Source organism: Neoarius graeffei, chromosome 19 (assembly GCF_027579695.1).
Source record: "Neoarius graeffei isolate fNeoGra1 chromosome 19, fNeoGra1.pri, whole genome shotgun sequence".
Classification (NCBI taxonomy): Eukaryota; Metazoa; Chordata; class Actinopteri; order Siluriformes; family Ariidae; genus Neoarius; species Neoarius graeffei.
Window position 1 is genome coordinate 57,116,085 of NC_083587.1, and position 20,097 is coordinate 57,136,181.

At 39.6% G+C, this 20,097-nt stretch overlaps 1 protein-coding gene across 1 annotated transcript in view; it reads right to left on the reverse strand.

The window, feature by feature from the left end:
* LOC132867437 (upstream stimulatory factor 2) overlaps nt 1–20,097 on the reverse strand; it is a 107,332-nt gene continuing 87,235 nt past the window's right edge. The window contains exon 10 of the mRNA XM_060900345.1: nt 1–1,371. Coding sequence (XP_060756328.1) covers nt 1,324–1,371 — 48 coding nt within the window. The 3' untranslated portion in view covers nt 1–1,323. The remainder of the gene's footprint in view (nt 1,372–20,097) is intronic.

The window sequence follows — 20,097 nt, forward strand, 5'->3', positions numbered from 1 at the left end:
TTATTTTTGGGTGTTGAATGCATCTTTCTCTTTCAAAATTCTCTCAAAATCTTCCGTATTTAACAAAGCAAACCTGGCGGCCATGTTTGTTTACAAACTTACAGTGCGGAAGTTTTACATTTCTGACATGTGACGTCAAGTTGTCTTGACATCCATGCAATATCGTAAACCATATTTGACGCTCATTCTCCATTGGGTAGAGTGACGTAATACATGTAGGATAAGCAATATACTCACAATATTGCATGCTATCAAACCAAATTAATGAAACCCACCAGAACAGAATAGAACACGTTTTTATTCCATCGAAAAGTGTCTTGTATTGATAATAATTCCTGATATTTCACTCCGATGACATCACTCCCAGTGTTTTTCCACTGGCTGGATGCACGTTGTCAAAATGGCGAACCAGTTCAAAATTAAAATTCTTTTGATTAACCTGAGTATTTTTTGTGTGTCTATATAATATACAGACATAATAAAAAAGAACATTGCTGTGCTCACTCGTGAAATATTTTCACCACTCAAAGATAAACTTCATATCTTTGTACCATCGTGTAATAGCCTCCATGTATATCTATGTAATCTACTGTATATGTACAGTAAATGTTGACCAATTAAGTGTGAAAAGAGTCATGTTGTCCTTGGAAATAAATATACAATAAAAGTTCAAGTTCAGGTTTCAACACATAAATTATGACAATACATAATGATATCAACCTTACTCTCTCTATATCTATACATACATACAGATAGTCTCAGAATATTACCCTGAGCATATAAATACTGAAAATACAACACACAGAAATCCTTCTTCATGTTTCTGATTTGGAAGAAATGTCAGCCCCAGTGCTGAGTCATGTATAAGAATCTTTGTATTACATTCTCTCAATCTCGAGTCATGAAAAAGTCCATGCGTCAGGCTGTCTCATTCAGCGATAACCTTTAGCCACTGCATATTGACTTGGAGTAACTGACAAGCCTGAGTCAATAAATATAACCCTGAATGGCTTCTGGTTAGTTCAGAACATTGGATCATTACATTTTTATGACCTGTTGTCATGGATACAATCATCATTAAGTGGAATTCATCAGTGGTTTTTGCTCAAGCTGTGCATGCAATTAATAACTGCCTTCCAAACCTGTGCCCTAATGGGATAATTATTTGTTTCCATCCATACATCTTTTCTAAATAAGGTTTTCACAATCTGTACTCAAACGCATTTGCCATGCTTGTAATACAAATGGAAAATTATTTGAGGGAACAGGCTGAAGAGAATGAAAATATTTTCATTAATGTGGTGTAGAGTAATATAATGTCCTTCAACATGTAGCCAGAGCAGTACTCATGTAACAGGAATGTGCTGATATCTGTGGATGAGAAATACAGCTAATTAAAATGTGGACAGTGCGTTTGGTATTATTATATAATTCAGTTATGAGGCCTGGGATGCTAATAAGTTAGTTTTTATACTGTTGGAATAAAACTGTCAAGAAAAAAATGCATACAAGATGTCAAGGTGAAATTTGAAAATATGTGTATTAATTTCTGCTTTTGATAACATATTTTATAGTTTTCTTTAACTATAACCACTTTTTTTGTTGTTTGGTTTTCAAATCCATGTTAATTCTCAGCTTTTTACGTATTTCAGCTTGGGCTTTACACAATCTACATCTTCAGAAATGTGGGAGGGGAAACTATTGCCGCTTTTCCACTACAAACGCGGCTGAGCCGTGCCGTGCCGAGTCGAGCTGAGTCGAGCTGAGCGGGGCTGTTGGAGTTGCATTTCGACTACAACTGCGCTGAACCGTGCTGGCTGGAAGTGGGTGGACACATTGGGTGGAGTTAGCGAAAGTGGGTGGACGTCACGTGATGTCGTTAAGCAGCGCAAACAGTGACATCAGTGACAGTGGCGAACAAGTCAGAGCCGGGCCGGGGGCGGGGCAAATGACCGGGCCCTTTATTAAAGCTTATCATAACATCATTTTAGGCTACAAAATGTCCGCAACTGCGGTGTTTACCAATTTCAACACTACCGGGTGCAACTATGTTATTTAGTACATCAAGTCCTTCAAACGAACATGTAACTCAGAAACAAAAAACATTAGGATACTGTACATGGCTCATAATAAAACATCAATAGCCTATACTGCGCACATTATTTGAAGGGCATACGAATGAGCGCTCAGAGGTTGCAACGGTGACAGGAAGAGTCAGAAATAAAAGGAGGGCGGTGCAAACCTCACTGAATGGACTGTGTTTACTAATTTCAACACTACGGGGTGCAACTATGTTATTTTGTACATTAAGTCCTTCAAACGAACATGTAACTCAGAAACAAAAAAACATTAGGTGACATACTGTACATGGCTCATAATAAAACATCAATAGCCTACTGCGCGCATTATTTGAAGGGCATACGACGAGCCTTGCGCTCCGCGAACTCGTCCATGATGCTCTGTATGTCACTGATTCAGTGAGCTTTTAAGCGGTAGTCTCACGCCCCGGATAGTAAACAATAAACATGGAGGACATGAAGTCGTTAGTGTTGCTGGTCTTGGTGCTGTGGCTTGTTGTCACCGACAACGCGGACAGATACTGGCAAGAGCGTATAGATGAGGCGAGGCGCATAAGGCTTCAGAAATTCTCGTAATTCGTAATTATTATTCTTCCGGGTTTGCGGTGTTTACAGATCCCAGCGCGCTCGCGGGGCGTGTGTGGGCATGTGAGGACACGCCTCCTCACCAATCAGTGCACAGGGGAGTGTCTGCTCACGCCCCCAACCTCACTCGGCACGGTTTGGCTCGCTTCAGCCCCACTCCAAAACGGTGCGAGTTTTAGGGGCTAAGCAGGGCTGAAACGAGCTGAGTCGTGCTGGTTTTTGGTAGTCGAAACGCGAGCCGTGTCGGGCTGAAGTGAGCTGAAGCGAGCTGAAGTGAGCTGAAAAAGGGTAGTGGAAAAGGGCCATTAGTTTATCATCCAGTATGTTCTACCTTTTATTTGCTAATGTTTTTGGCTTTACTCTGTTTAAAACACATTTGCTCACCTTTTTTTTGGCCAACGATTCTTGTAGGTTGTAAGTTCCGAATCTTTTCTCAATACGTTTATCAGTTATCATATGCATTATTTTCACATGAAGTATTCATTTTCTCATTTTTAAGCATAAACAAAGTACTGTATGCATCCTAAAAGTGATATTGCAGTGAAACTATTTCCAGGCACCGATTTGAGTCACTCATTCTTATTCCCTATAGGATTTATCCTAACTCTGTATTGGAGGCAAAAAAGAAGGAGGAAAAAAAACACAAAGCAGATTTCTGTATCAATCTAGAAATGTAAAATCACAGTAAATACCATTGACAGCAAAGCATCACACTGCAAAAACCCGGCTTACAAAAACAAGAAAAAAAAGTAATAAAATTAGGAATATTTTACTTAAAATAAGCAAAATTATCTGCCAACAGAACAAGAAAATTTGACTTGGCAAGATTTTTAAAAACAAGTAAATATATCTAGCTTTAGAAACCCCACAGATGTCTTAAAACTAGTGTATTTATACTAAAAACAAGTAAAGTTGTAATACTCATTTTAACATGCTAGATACTTTGTCCTCCAACCAACAGTTTGACTATTTCATCTGGGCATATTGGTATGCTCTGTTTAAGTAAGTGTTTATACCAACTGAGACCGCCAAATAAATCAAAATCAAAACAACAAACCAATCCATTTTGTAGCCTATTTTTGTTGCCAGATTGACAATACAACAATTCATTTCATTTAGTTATCTGTTTTGTGTTAAGAGATTAAAAGAAAGGATAAGATGCTTGAAATAAGAAATTCTGACTTTGACAAACTTGTCATGGTTAATATAACACCGATGAAATTATGGTAATTCTCATTTTAAGACAGAACTTACTCATAACCAGTAATAAAATCTCAATAACAAGTTATAATACCTTATTAAGATAATTGAGGGAAAAATGCTTAAAGTAAGTGAAATACTCTTACACAAAACCTGCCTGGAAAGGAGAATTATCTTGGCAGACAAATAACAAGCATATTTTGTCTTGATTTAAGATATTTAATCTTGGTTAGATTTTACTTTTTGCAGTGCACTATGGTAAAAATGGATATAAATGACTTCGAACCATTATAGTTTATAATAAAATGATACTACTTCTTAGTTTTTTTTTCTTAGCTCAGGAAAGCAACACAATTTTTTACCCTGCATGGTTTATTTGATACAAACAGTCTAGAGCTAGCAGTAATGTTTATTTTATCTCTGTCAGTATAAATTACAGAATAATTAATATTTTATTGCATTTAATACTACATTTTTTTTCAACTAATAAAATGTTAGCTAACATTTTTTAAAAGTACTTGACAGCTCCGGCCAGTACAGTTCATTTTTCATTAGAACTATTTCATACAGTTGACATTTTCAAAATAAAAAAAAAATGCATAATGCATGTAAAAGTCAGATTATGACCTTTTCTGCATCATTGCAGAATTTTTCTATTACGACAGATCTAATTGATTATTTTTTCTATGACTAATGTACATTTCTACACATGTACGTTTGAGGATGTGACTGTCATTTTCCATGTGTGGGAAATGTGTACGTGTCTGTCTGTATCTGTGTGTCCCAGAGGAAGGGACGCCAGCACTATCATAGAGGATCTTCTGGTCAAACAGAAGCTGGCACCAGCGAGACACACATTATCGCCCTGACAGGCGCCACTCTACCACACTCCCCCTTGCTCCCGGTCTAGGCCAGTGACCTCTCTCTCTCTCTCTCTCGCTCTCTAGGGTAAATCCACTAATAATAATAATAATACACGTTTCCACCCTATAATTTATCCCTGAAGTGTCTGTTTATCTCTGTTTGATCAGCTTCTTCCACCTTTCACCACACCTCCCAGACTATATACTCCCAGAACAACCATGCATGATCACTGGTATTAACTGGCAGATCTGACCAAAAAAAAAAGAGGAAAAATGGGTTGTTATGAAATCAGGTCAGAAAGTTATTTGCAAAATGACAATCATTTGTCATGCTCACAGTTTCCATTTCCTGAACAGGAGTTATTCAATTACTTGTGAGCACTCTGTGCCATCATTCAGTCTTTCAACCAGTCCAGTACCCTGGGCCCAAAACTCAACTATGTCTCAAACATTAAACTAAACCCTGATAATACTATCCTAAATACTAAAGGCCAAATACTAAAGCCTGTTCCAAAGCAATAATAATAATAATAATAATAATAATAATAATAATAATAATAATAATAATAATCCAATAGTCAATAAACCAATCTTGTTCAAAACCCTTAGTCCATAAAACAACCCAGTTGCAAATCAGAGTCAACCAGAACAGCTAGTTAACCCTGTTTTAAACCATGAGCCCAAAGTCAATGGAACCAATCTGCTGCAAGAGTTAAGACCAAACACTCAATCATGATCCAGCAAGCCACAAACTCAACAGCTAACCAGTCAAACTTGGTCCAAAAACCAACCATGTTCCAAACAACAGTCAAATTTGTCACAAATGCTTGTCCCAAAAAGGCAATCACATTCCAAACCACAGGGTCAACTAGACCAACCAGCCAACTAGACCTGTCTAAAACCCTGTAGTCAACCAATCAACAATGCCCCCCTTTTTTCACCACCAAAAAGCAAACCTTTTTCCAAACCACACCATGAACTGGACCAACCACTCAATCCTGCCTCAGGTCCTTGTGTCAATCAGGAAACTGTCCCATACCCTGGAGCCCATTCAACCTTTTCCCAAACCCCAGGGTCACACATCCCATACAGTCAACCCTGACCCAAATCTCTGACCCAACCAGTCAACTGTATCCCAAACCCTTGTTCCTGCTAATTCAAACAAACTCTATTCCAAGCTCTGGGGTCAACCAGCCGAGCTAACCCTTGTTTTAGTGAAAATGCCAGATGTGTCTCGCTAGTAGCTGCACCTTCACTACATGGCCAATCTGCCCAGGAAGTCCCAAGCCTATTCCTGCTCTCCAGCCTATGGCAGCAAAGCAGTATGTGAAGCAATGGCCTTCTCCTCATACTTATGTATGCTGGCTGTGTAATGCAGCTCTCCCCGGAGCGCATCACTTCCTGTTCCAGACCACTTGTCTATTTGGTTAAGAGTGAAATTGCTGCTTCTTTATTTGAGGATAGTAGAAGGAAGGCAGCATTGTATAGTGATTACTGAGGCCGTAGATGAGAGGTGTCGGGGTACTGTATAATGGGATGAACCTGCATGAATAAATAAAAGCAGCAAGCAGTCTGGCTGTATTCGTCCATACAAAACCATGCACACAAGCCACTCGGAGAGAAATGTCAGGCTACCTCCTCTAAAGAAGCATTTTTAAAGTGTAAAAGTCAACATAACATGAAAAAAGGAAGTGAAGCAGTTTGGCAACAGTTACACACTGTAGATTTGAGTTCTAGCAAAGGCTGAAATGGTGTCAGAGGCAAGAAAAGGAAAAAAATATGGATTGGTCAGCATATAAACATGCTAACTTAGTTAACCAAGTAGTGTTCAGGACTCAAACACAGTCTCAGAGTTTAAATCTAGGCTGAAAACATTATATTTGTTTAGTCAAGCCTTTTGTTAATAGCTTTTTATACGGTAAAGAGTAGATCTGGAGGGTTCTTGGGAATAGAGTGTTTTTGGCAAACCGGGATGTATGGATGCTGTTGTCCCCTGTCCGTACAGAACAGCTTCAACTCTGGGATGTTGGTGGGTTTCCTCACATGAACTGTTCACTTCAGGTCCTTCCACATCATTTCGATTGGATTAAGGTCAGGACTTTGACTTGGCCATTGCAAAACATTAACTTTTTTCTTCTTTATCCATTCTTTGGTAGAACGACTTGTGTGCTTAGGGTTGTTGTCTTGCTGCATGACCCACCTTCTCTTGAGATTCAGTTCATGGACAGATGTCCTGACATTTTCCTTTAGAATTCGCTGGTATAATTCAGAATTCATTGTTCCATCAATGATGGCAAGCCGTCCTGGCCCAGATGCAGCAAAACAGGCCCAAACCATGATACTACCAGCACCATGTTTCACAGATGGGATAAGGTTCTTATGCTGGAACACAGTGTTTTCCTTTCTCCAAACACTTCTCATTTAAACCAAAAGTTCTATTTTGGTCTCATCCATCCACAAAACATTTTTCCAATAGCCTTCTGGCTTGTCCACGTGATCTTTAGCAAACTGCAGATGAGCAGCAATGTTCTTTTTGGAGAGCAGTGGCTTTCTCTTTGCAACCCTACCATGCACACCATTGTTGTTCAGTGTTCTCCTGATGGTGGACTCGTGAACATTAACATTAGCCAATGTGAGAGAGGCCTTCAGTTGCTTAGAAGTTACTAAGCCGACTATTACATATATGCCTTGCTCTTGGAGTGATCTCTGTTGGTCGGCCACTCCTGGGGAGGGTAACAATGGTCTTGAATTTCCTCCATTTGTACACAATCTGTCTGACTGTGGATTGGTGTAGTCCAAACTCCTTAGAGGTGGTTTTGTAACCTTTTCCAGCTTGATGAGCATCAACAATGATTTTTCTGAGGTCCTCAGAAAGCTCCTTTGTCCATGCCATGATACACTTCCACAAACATGTGTTGTGAAGATCAGACTTTGATAGATTCCTGTTCTTTAAATAAAACAGGGTGCCCACTCACACCTGACTGTCATCCCATTGATTGAAAACACCTGACTCTAATTTCACCTTCAAATTAACTGCTAACCCTAGAGGTTCACATACTTTTGCCACTCACAGATATGTAATATTGGATCATTTCCCTCAATAAATAAGTGACCAAGTATAATATTTTTGTTTCATTTGTTTAACTGGGTTCTCTTTATCTACTTTTAGGACTTGTGTGAAAATCTGATGATGTTTTAGGTCATATTTATGGAGAAATATAGAAAATTCTAAAAGGTTCACAAACTTTCAAGCACCACTGTGTGTGTGTGTGTGTGTGTGTGTGTACAGTGGTGCTTGAAAGCTTGTGAACCCTGTAGAATTTTCTATATTTCTGCATAAAAATGATCTAAAACATCATCAGATTTTCACACAAGTCCTAAAAGTAGATAAAGAGAACCCAGTTAAACAAATGAGACAAAAATATGATACTTGGTCATTTATTTATTGAGGAAAATGATCTAATATTACATATCTGTGAGTGGCAAAAGTATGTGAAACTCTGCTTTCAGTATCTGGTGTGACCCCCGTGTGCAGCAATCACTGCAATTAAATGTTTCCGGTAACTGTTGATCAGTCCTGCACACCGACTTGGAGGAATTTTAGCCCATTCCTCTGTACAGAACAGCGTCAACTCTGGGATGTTGGTGGGTTTCCTCACATGAAATGCTCGCTACAGGTCCTTCCACAACATTTTGATTGGATTAAGGTCGGGACTTTGACTTGGCCATTCCAAAACATTAACTTCATTCTTCTTTAACCATTCTTTGGTAGAACGACTTGTGTGCTTAGGGTCGTTGTCTTGCTGCATGACCCACCTTCTCTTGAGATTCAGTTCATGGACAGATGTCCTGACATTTTCCTTTAGAATTCGCTGGTGTAATTCAGAATTCATTGTTCCATCAATGATGGCAAGCTGTCCTGGCCCAGATGCAGCAAAACAGGCCCAAACCATGATATTACCAGCACCATGTTTCACAGATGGGATAAGGTTCTTATGCTGGAATGCAGTGTTTTCCTTTCTCCAAACATAACGCTTCCCATTTAAAGCAAAAAGTTCTATTTTGGTCTCTTCCATCCACAAAACATTTTTCCAATAGCCTTCTGGCTTGTCCACGTGATCTTTAGCAAACTGCAAATGAGCAGCAATGTTCTTTTTGGAGAGCAGTGGCTTTCTCCTTGCAACCCTGCTATGCACACCATTTTTTGTTCAGTGTTCTCCTGATGGTGGACGCATGAACATTAACATTAACCAATGTGAGAGAGGCCTTCAGTTGCTTAGGATTTACCCTGGGGTCCTTTGTGACCTCACGACTATTACACGCCTTGCTCTTGGAGTGGTCTCTGTTGGTCGACCACTCCTGGGGAGGGTAACAATGGTCTTGAATTTCCTCCATTTGTACACAATCTGTCTGACTATGGAGATGGTTTTGTAACCTTTTCCAACTTGATGGGCATCAACAACCCTTTTTCTGTGGTCCTCAGAAATCTCCTATGTTCGTGCCATGATACACTTCCACAAACATGTGTTGTGAAGATCAGACTTTGATAGATCCCTGTTCTTTAAATAAAACAGGGTGCCCACTCACACCTGATTGTCATCCCATTGATTGAAAACACCTGACTCTAATTTCACCTTCAAATTAACTGCTAATCCTAGAGGTTCACATACTTTTGCCACTCACAGATATGTAATATTGGATCATTTTCCTCAATAAATAAATGACCAAGTATAATATTTTTGTCTCATTTGTTTAACTGGGTTCTCTTTATCTACTTTTAGGACTTGTGTGAAAATCTGATGATGTTTTAGGTCATATCTATGCAGAAATACAGAAAGTTCTAAAGGGTTCACAAATTTTCAAGCACCACTTGAAAATTTGTTATATATTTGTTATATATATTTATATATGTTGTATAAAATCTGTTGAGTGGCAGTGCTGTTGCTCATGCTCAGCTGATTTTTTTTTATCTTACACATGATTTTTAAACCCTATATACCCTTTAGCCAACATTTTCTTGCCTTTATTATTTGTGACCTCCACCAGCTTTGTTGGAGGAGGTTATGTTTTTGCCTCCTTGTGTTGGTTTGTTTTGCTTTTCCGAACATAACTCGAAAAGTAGTGAAGGGATTTGGAGGAAATTTGGAGGAAAGGTGAGCCATGGTCCAAGGAACAATTGATTAGATTTTGACGCAAATCCAGGTACGTATGCTTGTTTGTCTGTTCCCAAAGTAACTCAAAAAGTAGTGAATGGAAGTTTGGTGTACAGCTTTGGTATTATCCTAGGTTCAAGTGATTTGATTTTGATGTTGATAACATGTGGCTTGGTGGGGGTATACACTCTACCGTGTGTCCTTCTAGTGTAATTGCATGCATTGAGAAACCAAACCAAACCAAATAGCAAATGAAAGAAAAGTATCAGATTTTGCTCAGATTCAGACTTGGCAACCAGTCTAATATGTGTGAAAGAACCTTATGAAATATGATTTATAGCACATCTGTACTCCCTGCCTTATTCTAAAAAGATTTTTCTGAAAAAGCACTCATTCATTCAGGACTGTTCAAGTTGTACTTTCTGAAAAGCCAGCTTTTGTCTGATGTAACAGCATGTATGTGCTGTTGTAGAAGCAGTGGAAAGTTATTATTTTTGAGATAATGAAGCAGACTAAACAATTATTTTTCACAGCATGCAGCTGCAAGTTTAATGTTACATTCCTGTCGGATCGTGTGTTTATCGTGGTTAGAAGAAGCTCACACTTGTGCAGCCATGAGTTCACATGTTTTGATGCATTATTGACATTTCTCAATATTGAGGAACCCATGGAAATTCAATTGGCAGTCAGTGCTAAGTTTAAGCATATTATATGTGTAATTTCAATTGTACGGAGTCCTTTTTTTGAAAAATTTCCAACACATCTGAGGTAAATGTTGATGTTCCTGATTGGTTTATGTCATTTTTATTGTTACTATGTCTTTATATTGTCATATAAAAGGCTTAATGGCTACTTTCTAGCTAACTGATCTGTTCAGCTTGGTTATTAGCTAGCTCCTGCTAGGCCATTTAGAAAGCATAACTTAACAAAATGCATATTTTAAGAACAAACCTCATTTGTACATGAGAAAATATATTTCCTATCACCATTACTGCTAATAAGAAATAACTCCAGTTTATTCAAGCTGCCTTTTGAGGAACGGAAACACACCACTATAATTGCAAACAGCATAAGTCTCTTTTATAACATATTACCGTACTTGCAATCTCGGTGCTTCTGACAGGACGCAATACAGGCCTCGGCGGAAGGCCGTGTAGTTGCAGTAATCCTGTGGCAGTAAACACTTACAAAAAGTGTAAAGGCCCAACAAAGGTTCAGAGATCAGTCAAACAGAGCAGTGGACACACAGACGCCTGAATGTGCCTGTCTATATGTGTTAGTCTGTCTGGCGGCTGATGGATGGGGCAGAGGGAAAAAAACAGGGCTGAAGAAGGAATGTGAAAGTGAGACAGCATTGAATAAAGGCAGCATGAGCTGAATGAAGCGGAAAGAAAAGCGAGACAGACTAGAAAGACAACTCGACAGGTGCATGAGCTGAACAATGAGCTGAGGAATGACAGAGCAGCTTTATGACACGCAGAAGTCGTGCTCCGTCTTTTCAGACTGGTAACGTAGGATCAGACCCAGCAGTTTTAGCTGCAACGATCCGCGTTGAGACTCCTACTTCTCCCTGATGTCATTTCATTTAGCGTTTATTATAAACAAGCTTCTTCCTCCAGCAGCGTGTAAAGATAATTTATAAGCAGAGCAGCAATCTATAAGGTATCTCTCGAGGAAAAGGCAATGGCAGTAAACGGCGTTGTGCAATGCAAAGGTATTGTGGTTTTTAATAACAATGTGAGAAATATTGCCACAGTAATTCCAGCATTGTATTGAAATGGTCAATAAAATGATAAAGAACTCAATAAATCACAACAGGTTATGGCCGAAACTGGTTTTTTTTACTGCCTACATAATTTGACGTCTCAACATAATTAATAATATTGGAAATGTTAGAAACACCAAGTGTGTACATGTCATTTTTTGGTTAAACTACAGTGCACAAAAGTATCCATCTATATTATTCTATCCACATTCACTGGATATGAGCAATCACACACTCTGACTTGCTACTCTACTACTAGGATATCAGCTCATATACCATGAGTAGAGGAAAAATAAAATGGCAGAGCGTGTTGCTGAACCAACCAAGGATGAAATAAAAACTCTACTCAAAAACAAAATCCCAGAAATACAAAAAATAAAAATAAAAAATAGCCTCAATGAAGCTGTAGCTCATACCGGCCACTGTTGTTGTGTGCGAGTTTGAAATCTGGTCAATCCTGTGGGAGCAGTAGCAATTTTTGTGAACTTGCATATGACCCCTGTGTAGTCGCATCCATAGTATGTGGTGCCACCTGGTGAACAATTCTTGTTGGAATATGTCTTTAGAGTTTTCTGGGTGAGTTTTGGTGAAAATATCCCAGCAGTTTATGAACAGTAGTGTCTGGTGTGACAAGTCACCCAAAATTTTCAAATGCCCAGAAAATGTTAAATATGACAGGTGGAGTCACCATCTTCACAACTTTTATAAGTACCAACCTGGGGAACATTCCATATGAGCTTGATCAAAATCTGATCGCTCCTGTAGGAGGAGTAGCGATTTTCATAAAATTGCATGTGACCCCTCTATAGCTTCATCCATGGTAAGTGGCACCACCTGGTGAACAATTCCTGTTGGAATATGTCTTTAGAGTCTTCTGGGTGAGTTTTAGTGAAAACGTCCCAGCAGTTTACGAAGAGTAGCGTTTAATGAGATGAGTCACCCCAAAATTTCAGACTCCCGTAAAATCATAAATATGACAGGTGGCACCACCATCTTGACAATTTTTATGCACACCCACCTGGGGAACATTCTATGTGAGTTTAATCAAAATCTGATCAATCCTGTAGAAGGAGTAGCGATTTGTGTAAATTGTGGACGGATGACGATGGATGACGGACAAAGCATGATCGCATAAGCTCATCTGGGCTGGCTTGCAGCCAGATGACCTAAAAAGCAACAAAATTTAGAATAAAAGTGTTTGGTGATAAGAACGTACCAGTATCTTTTTTGTTTGTTTTTCAAGAATTATTATTATTGCACTTTTCACAAAGTGCTGCTGTCATTTTGCCGGTTTGTTTACATTCTAAGTGGAAATGATTTTGTCAGACATTTTGTATAAAGTTTGATTTATTGAATTTGCAAAAAATAAAAATAATGATGTTCTGTTTCTCAAAATCCAGTGAATGTAGATAGAATAAAACAGTTATTCCACTCAATCTCGTCGTACATCAGCTCATGTACGACTCGATTTCGTGGAATAACTGTTAATTAGCAAATGAACAAAACATATCTTGAATGAAGGCTCTCTCATGAAATTTATAACAAATATCAGACCATTAAGCTTATTTCTAGACATGTTTACTAATTCCAAGCTTAAATTTGTCTGAGTCTTTTGGCAGATCATTTTGCTTCTTTCTACAACAACCACCACCAATCACACACACGAATCAGTAATGCTTGAAATAAGCCAAAAGAATACGATTGATTCAAGCTTGAGTAAAAATGAGTAAAAATACCCAGAGATAAGGTCTCTAATCAAGTGAACTATTCAACAAATTTATACACTGTATAATATAAAGATATTTTTTGCACTGTATTCCTTTAAAGGCTGTTCTATTACTCAAATGCTGAGCTTATAAAGTGAACGTTGGTAGATGAGGGACTCTGCTGACATAATAACTGTGCCCAGAAGGCAACTAATTTCTTTAATGAGATACTCCGAGACCTACGAAGCATGTTTTTATTAAAACAGCTGTTTCCCACAGTTACAACTGCCCCAAACATCACTGTGCTGTTCATTGTAAAGTTTTCTTTTATTGCTTTATTATTGCTTGCTTCAAGGCAACTAGTGCAGGAGATTTGAAAAGTAAAACAGACAAAAACAGAAGAGGTAATATATAATTTGATGATCAGTTAAATTCGTGGTAGTAGTTCGGTCATAAATCGTAGGGCTGCTCAGCTCTGGGCTTGGATTAGATTCTGTTTTGATTGGAAGTCTGTTCATGTAAGGCAAATATAAACACAGCACCTAAAACTAGAATTATACTGTACATGTGTACCAGTCTGTACTGATCCACTTCACATATTTCATTTGTCAAACAATAGACACATTCATTTGTCCGATAACTGAGAACATTTTTAAGCTAACGATGGACTTTGGGTGTAAATCAGATGTAATCCTATCTGAGGAGAAAAAAAAATAAAAGGAAATTCAGTCAACCTTGCATAGGTCCAAAAAAAATGGTGAAAATATGTTGTTGAAAATATCAAAATGATCCAGTGTTTCATGCCAATACTCAGTAATACCTCAGCACACAGGAGACTGATGTTTGCTTCTTTCATTTTTGCACTACTAATGTAGATAACGAGGAATGGAAGCTTATAACCTTAAGCTGAATGCATAATCTTCAAAAGACAGACTTTTAAAAAGACAGATTGGATCAGCAATACTATTTGTACATACACAGTTTGATAAAATAGCAAAAATAAGCCTATATTTAAAAAAATAGATATAATAATAGGGCGGCATGGTGGTGTAGTGGTTAGCACTGTTGCCTCACAGCAAGAAGGTCCTGGGTTCGAGCCCCGTGGCCGACGAGGGCCTTTCTACGTGGAGTTTGCATGTTCTCCCCGTGTCCGCATGGGTTTCCTCCAGGTGCTCCGGTTTTCCCCACAGTCCAAAGACATGCAGGTTAGGTTAACTGGTGACTCTAAATTGACTGTAGGTGTGAGTGTGAATGGTTGTCTGTGTCTATGTGTCAGCCTTGTGATGACCTGGCGACTTATCCAGGGTGTACCCCGCCTTTCGCCCGTAGTCAGCTGGGATAGGCTCCAGCTTGCCTGCGACCCTGTAGAACAGGCTGGAGATAATGAGATGAGAAGACATCTTGGAATAAGTTGGTTACGATCTAGAACTGGTTTTAATAATCTCAGAGTTGGCGTCTTGTTATCTTCTACACTGCAAAAATATCTTAAGTTAGAATATCTTGAAATCTCATCTCATTACCTGTAGCCGCTTATCCTGTCCTACAGGGTCGCAGGCAAGCTGGAGCCTATCCCAGCTGACTACAGGCGAAAGGCGGGGTACACCCTGGACAAGTCGCCAGGTCATCACAGGGCTGACACATAGACACAGACAACCATTCACACTCACATTCACACCTACGGTCAATTTAGAGTCACCAGTTAACCTAACCTGCATGTCTTTGGACTGTGGGGGAAACCGGAGCGCCCGGAGGAAACCCACGCGGACACGGGGAGAACATGCAAACTCTGCACAGAAAGGCCCTCGTCGGCCACGGGGCTCGAACCCGGACCTTCTTGCTGTGAGGCGACAGTGCTAACCACTACACCACCGTGCCGCCCTATAGTTGAAATGATCTAGCATTTCCTATTAGAAGAATACAAGAATAACATTTAACTGAATTGTGGACAACGGACAGACGCCACACCATGGCAATAACTTATCAGCCTTATGGCCAGATGAGCTAATAATAAGTAATACCTTTATTTAGATCCTCATTTACATAATACAGGGTGTTTAAAAAAAATTGATATTATTTGAGATAAAAATATCCCAGAAACTACATAGCCTAGGCAAATGAAACTGAACAGGCTTAATGTTGAGCAATACAAGATTTATTCCTCAAAATTTGAATGAGATATTCAAAAGGTATGCGGATTCCATTAACGATTTCACAAATTTTCAATACGTGTGCCGCCTGAGACACAGACAGCCTTCCTCTTTGAACTTTTTGTGCCGTGTCCAAATCTGCATTGCAGTTGGTGCATTTTTAGAGAATTCTCTCATAAATACATGCTGCACAGTCTTGTTTGACTGTGTTCGAGCGTATTCTAACACACAAAACACCTTTTCTTTTCCACTGAATGGCATTTCCATACCTAAAAAGATTTTTTAAAAAAACCCATTAAATATAAAATTTTGACCTGTTTCCACACATGCTGTTAAAATTTGAGGTCAACTGAACGAGAATTGGCAAAGTTATTCGATTGTGAAATGATATCAAATTTTTTGAAACACCCTGTATCAAAAAATTCTTTTAATATTTGGCTCTCTATTATGTTTTTCTTCAAACATATGTCTTTATAGTATCAATAAATCAAAGATGCAAATCACCTAAAACAATAATATTATCTGAATCACTTCCAACCTCTAATTCTGGGGTAAAGGGAAACCAATTTTGGCCCAACATCTTTGGCTTTAAGCATCTCAGCATGTGTAAAAGGCTGCTTTCGCTGAAACTGCAGAAGTAAAATTACTAAATAAAAAAACCGTCTCGAACCGCAAACAGATTGCCTGAAGGCTCGTCTGTGTAGAGAAATGTAACAGATCTCTCAATTGTAAACTGCATTTTCACACATGAAATGTGTGAGCTTTTAGCGACAAATCAGCCTGTTTAGCCCATTATGGTGTGAGAGTGAGTTTCATTACACATGGCTCATTATCCATCATCACCGTGCCCTTTCAGATGGCTACACGCAGGCATTTTTCTTTATGTGGAACATGAAATTTACTTTGAAAGACTCTGAAGAATTCATTTAAAGTTTTGATTCAGTCCTTTGTCTCTATTGGTTCACTGAGAGAGAGCGAGAGAGAGAGAAAGTTCCTTCAAAGATTCAGCCTGATCTCTATCTACTGCATTCGTATGATGGGTGTGATGAATGACCACGGACCAAAATGTCTACATATTTCCCTGTCCTGAGAAAAGAACAGAATTACTCAAAATGTTCACTGGATAAACATCCATTCATCAATTATCCATAGACACTTATCCTGTGTAGGGTTATGGGCAAGCTGGAGCCTATCCTAGCTGACTATGGGTGAGAGGTGGGGGTACACCCTGGACGAGTTGCTAGATCATTGCAGGACTGACGCATAGAGACAAACAACCATTCACACTCATATTCACACCTACGGTCAATTTAGAGTCACCGATTGCTGGGTTTCAGTTATGAGACTTTTCTTAGCGGTAGAGGTCTGCGCGGGTCGGATTTTTCAGTCCCGCTCCCGCCCGCGCCCGCATTGTGCAGTCCCACTCGCGCCCGCAAAGAATTATGATTTTTCAGTCCCACTCCCACCCACGCCCACAAAGAATTATGATTTTCAGTCCCGCTCCCGCCCGCAAATCCCGCATGATGCAGACATTTGCGTTATTTCTCAGGAAAGTTCTTGTCTTGACACAGCGTGATGGTGCCCCGCCCCCTACTTTGAGTGGATTTGAGCATAAATATCTACAGCTCACGTTCACATTTGTTATTATTTACCTTGTTTCTGAATTCAGCATGTAGTGTCTCTTATAATAATAATTAGTGCTGTCAAGCGATTAAAATATTTAATCGCGAATTGCACATTTTTGTCACATGAGAAACCATTGTAATTCTCTGATCAGCATAAAAAAAGTGAATGGGCTTGCTTTGTACCATGAGTGAAGTGACTGAGTTAGTCTACAACTCTAATCAGAGAGACAGGTTACACAGTGACAGTAGGCTTGACTCAATGCTATCCCAGAAATCCTTCCTGTAATATGCAAATTTGGCCGCCTCTGATTGGACAGCCAAATTTGCATATTACAGGAAGGATTTCTGGGATAGCATTGAGTCAAGCCTACCGTCACTGTGTAACCTGTTTAAAACACGTTTTTAGTTAGCGGGACTGCAGCTTATCACCGCTCCCACCCGCGCCTGCATATGTGCACTCCTGCTCCCACCTGCGCCTGCATATGTGCACTTCCGGTCCCGCCCGCGCCCGCAGTGAGCTTTCAAAATCTGTCCCGCGCCGCACTGCTTTGCGGCGGGTCCTGCGAGTCCCGTGGGACTCCCGCGGGAGTGCAGGGCTGTACTTAGCGGTTTTACCCGAAGTGAAATAGCTGGTGGTCTAAACGGCTGCCGTAGTGCAAACAACTAGTGATAACAGAGTATGCTCATAATCTAGACGCCACTGCTCGCTTTAGATATATTCAGGAGATTGCTATGTGCAATGGAATCGACCCCTACAGTCTGGGAAAGGAGGATTTGTCATACGATCTCGAAAACTACCCTTCAGTCAAGTTCCCCGACATCTCGAACTATCTGGTGTTGCAGACATCCTTCTACACCGCAAAACACATGAAAGCGTGGAAGAGTATGGAGGCTTACAATGTTTTTGTATATGGCTGGGTAAAGGACCTCGGGATCAAGTCGCTGCCGAATGAATCCTGAATTGTTTTTGCCCGTGTATGTTTTTTTTTTAAGCTTTTCGTTCGCGTCTCTACAACGAAGCGCTGCAAGTTGAAGTGTAAGCAAACAGTTGGCTTGATTCTCGCTTGTATTGGTTCTTATCTCTCAGCTAAATCATTCACAAAGATCATCAGAAACCCCTTTAAAGACCTGGATCTTAGTTAAACAAGATGGAGAAGTGATCACGGCGCATTGTAACTGTATGGCTGGGGAAGAATTTTGTTGCGACTTCATGCATATGGACTTTGTGAGGAGTGAGGAGGAAACAAAGAAACAGCTGGGGACTTTAGCGCTTCGTGACTAAAAAAAAAAAAGAAGTATGTTAAATAACACATAGCAAGAAAAGTCCTTGGAAACCGCCAAGGACAGAGCTGAGAGGGAAATACAAACCTTTCACAAAGTGATGCCTGCAAACTCAAGCATGCTTCGACTCGGCTCCCTTCGATTTCAGTGAGAGGTTCAAAAGCCACCTTTCTCGACGTCTTTTTGTGAAATCCTGTGTTCGTTCACCCTTTATTAGTTCATGGGGAACCCTGAAGAAACTTTTGTCAGTTTCACGGTTTGATTGATTCGAACAACCTAAAACAACGCAAGCGTCAGGCATTTTTCATGCGAGCAATGCACCTTCTCCGTACAAACGCTTTGGTAGACCACCAGCTAAAGTTTTGAATAACTAATGAGGCGGATGTGATGTCACGTGAAACCTAGCAACTAGCCTAACCTGCATGTCTTTGGACTGTGGGGGAAACGGGAGCACCCAGAGGAAACCCACACAGACACGGGGAGAACCTGCAAACTCCACACAGAAAGGCCCTTGTCGGCTGCTGGGCTCAAACCCACAACCTTCTTGTTGTGAGGCGACAGTGCTAACCACTACACGTACTGCTGTTCACTGGATAAACACTTTTTTTCCCCAAATTCTTCAGTCAAAGCTCAGGACATTGTTCCTCCATGCCAGCAGAAGTCACGCTCTCCTCACCTTTGACCCCAATTTCCTGTTCACTTCCTCATTTCATCAAAGTTTTCAATAGCTCACCATGAAGTCTTGCCAATTCTGTAGTTGTGCAAGTCCTAAGCCTTATACAACCCTGAACGTGTCTAGACTCTTTGCCTATTCATTTGACTACTCTTTGGATTTATTCACCAGTTCTCTTGTTTATCGCCTGTTTAATGACCTTTGTCTGCTACGAATTTGTATTTAGGTGCAGCTAGGTAACCAGAAATATGTTTTAAATATATTATTCCAGTGATATAGAGTTAGACTTTATATAAAAACTTTCCCTCACCTCCTCATCCTATATTAACCATTCTAGATTTTTACGCTTTATACAGTCAAATATTTTATACCATTCATTGGGAAAATGTAATAGCTGCCCTTAGACTTCTATTACAAAGTACAAGTTTATGAAATCAACTTTTTTTCTCTCTCATGACAGGGAAATCTGTTGAAATGCTTTTTCATGGTTCATCATCATCATCATCATCATCATTCAGTGGATATAAAGTGTACACACCCCGTTAAAATGATTGGTTTTTCTGATGTAAAAAATGAGACCACGATAAATAATTTCAAAACTTTTCTCACCTTTAATGTGACCTATAACCTGTACAGTTCAATTGAAAAACAAAAAAATCTGTTAGGGGGGAAAACAAAAAATAAAAAAAACGTACTATAAGCTGGTTGCATAAGTGTGCACACCCTTAAACTAATACTTTGCTGAAGCACCTTTTGATTTAATTCAGCATTCAGTCTTTTTGGGTTCACACCTGCCATCAATTAAAATGACTCTGATTAACCCCAAATAAAGTTCAGATGTTTACTCAGTTGCATCCTCCAGCAAAAGCCAGGGTTCACAGAGAGCTTACAAAGCATCAGAAGGATCTCATTGTTGAAAGGTATCAGTCAGGAGAAGGGTACAAAACCATTTCCACTGCATTAGATATACCATGGAGCACAGTGAAGACAGTCATCAAGAAGTGGAGAAAATATGGAACAA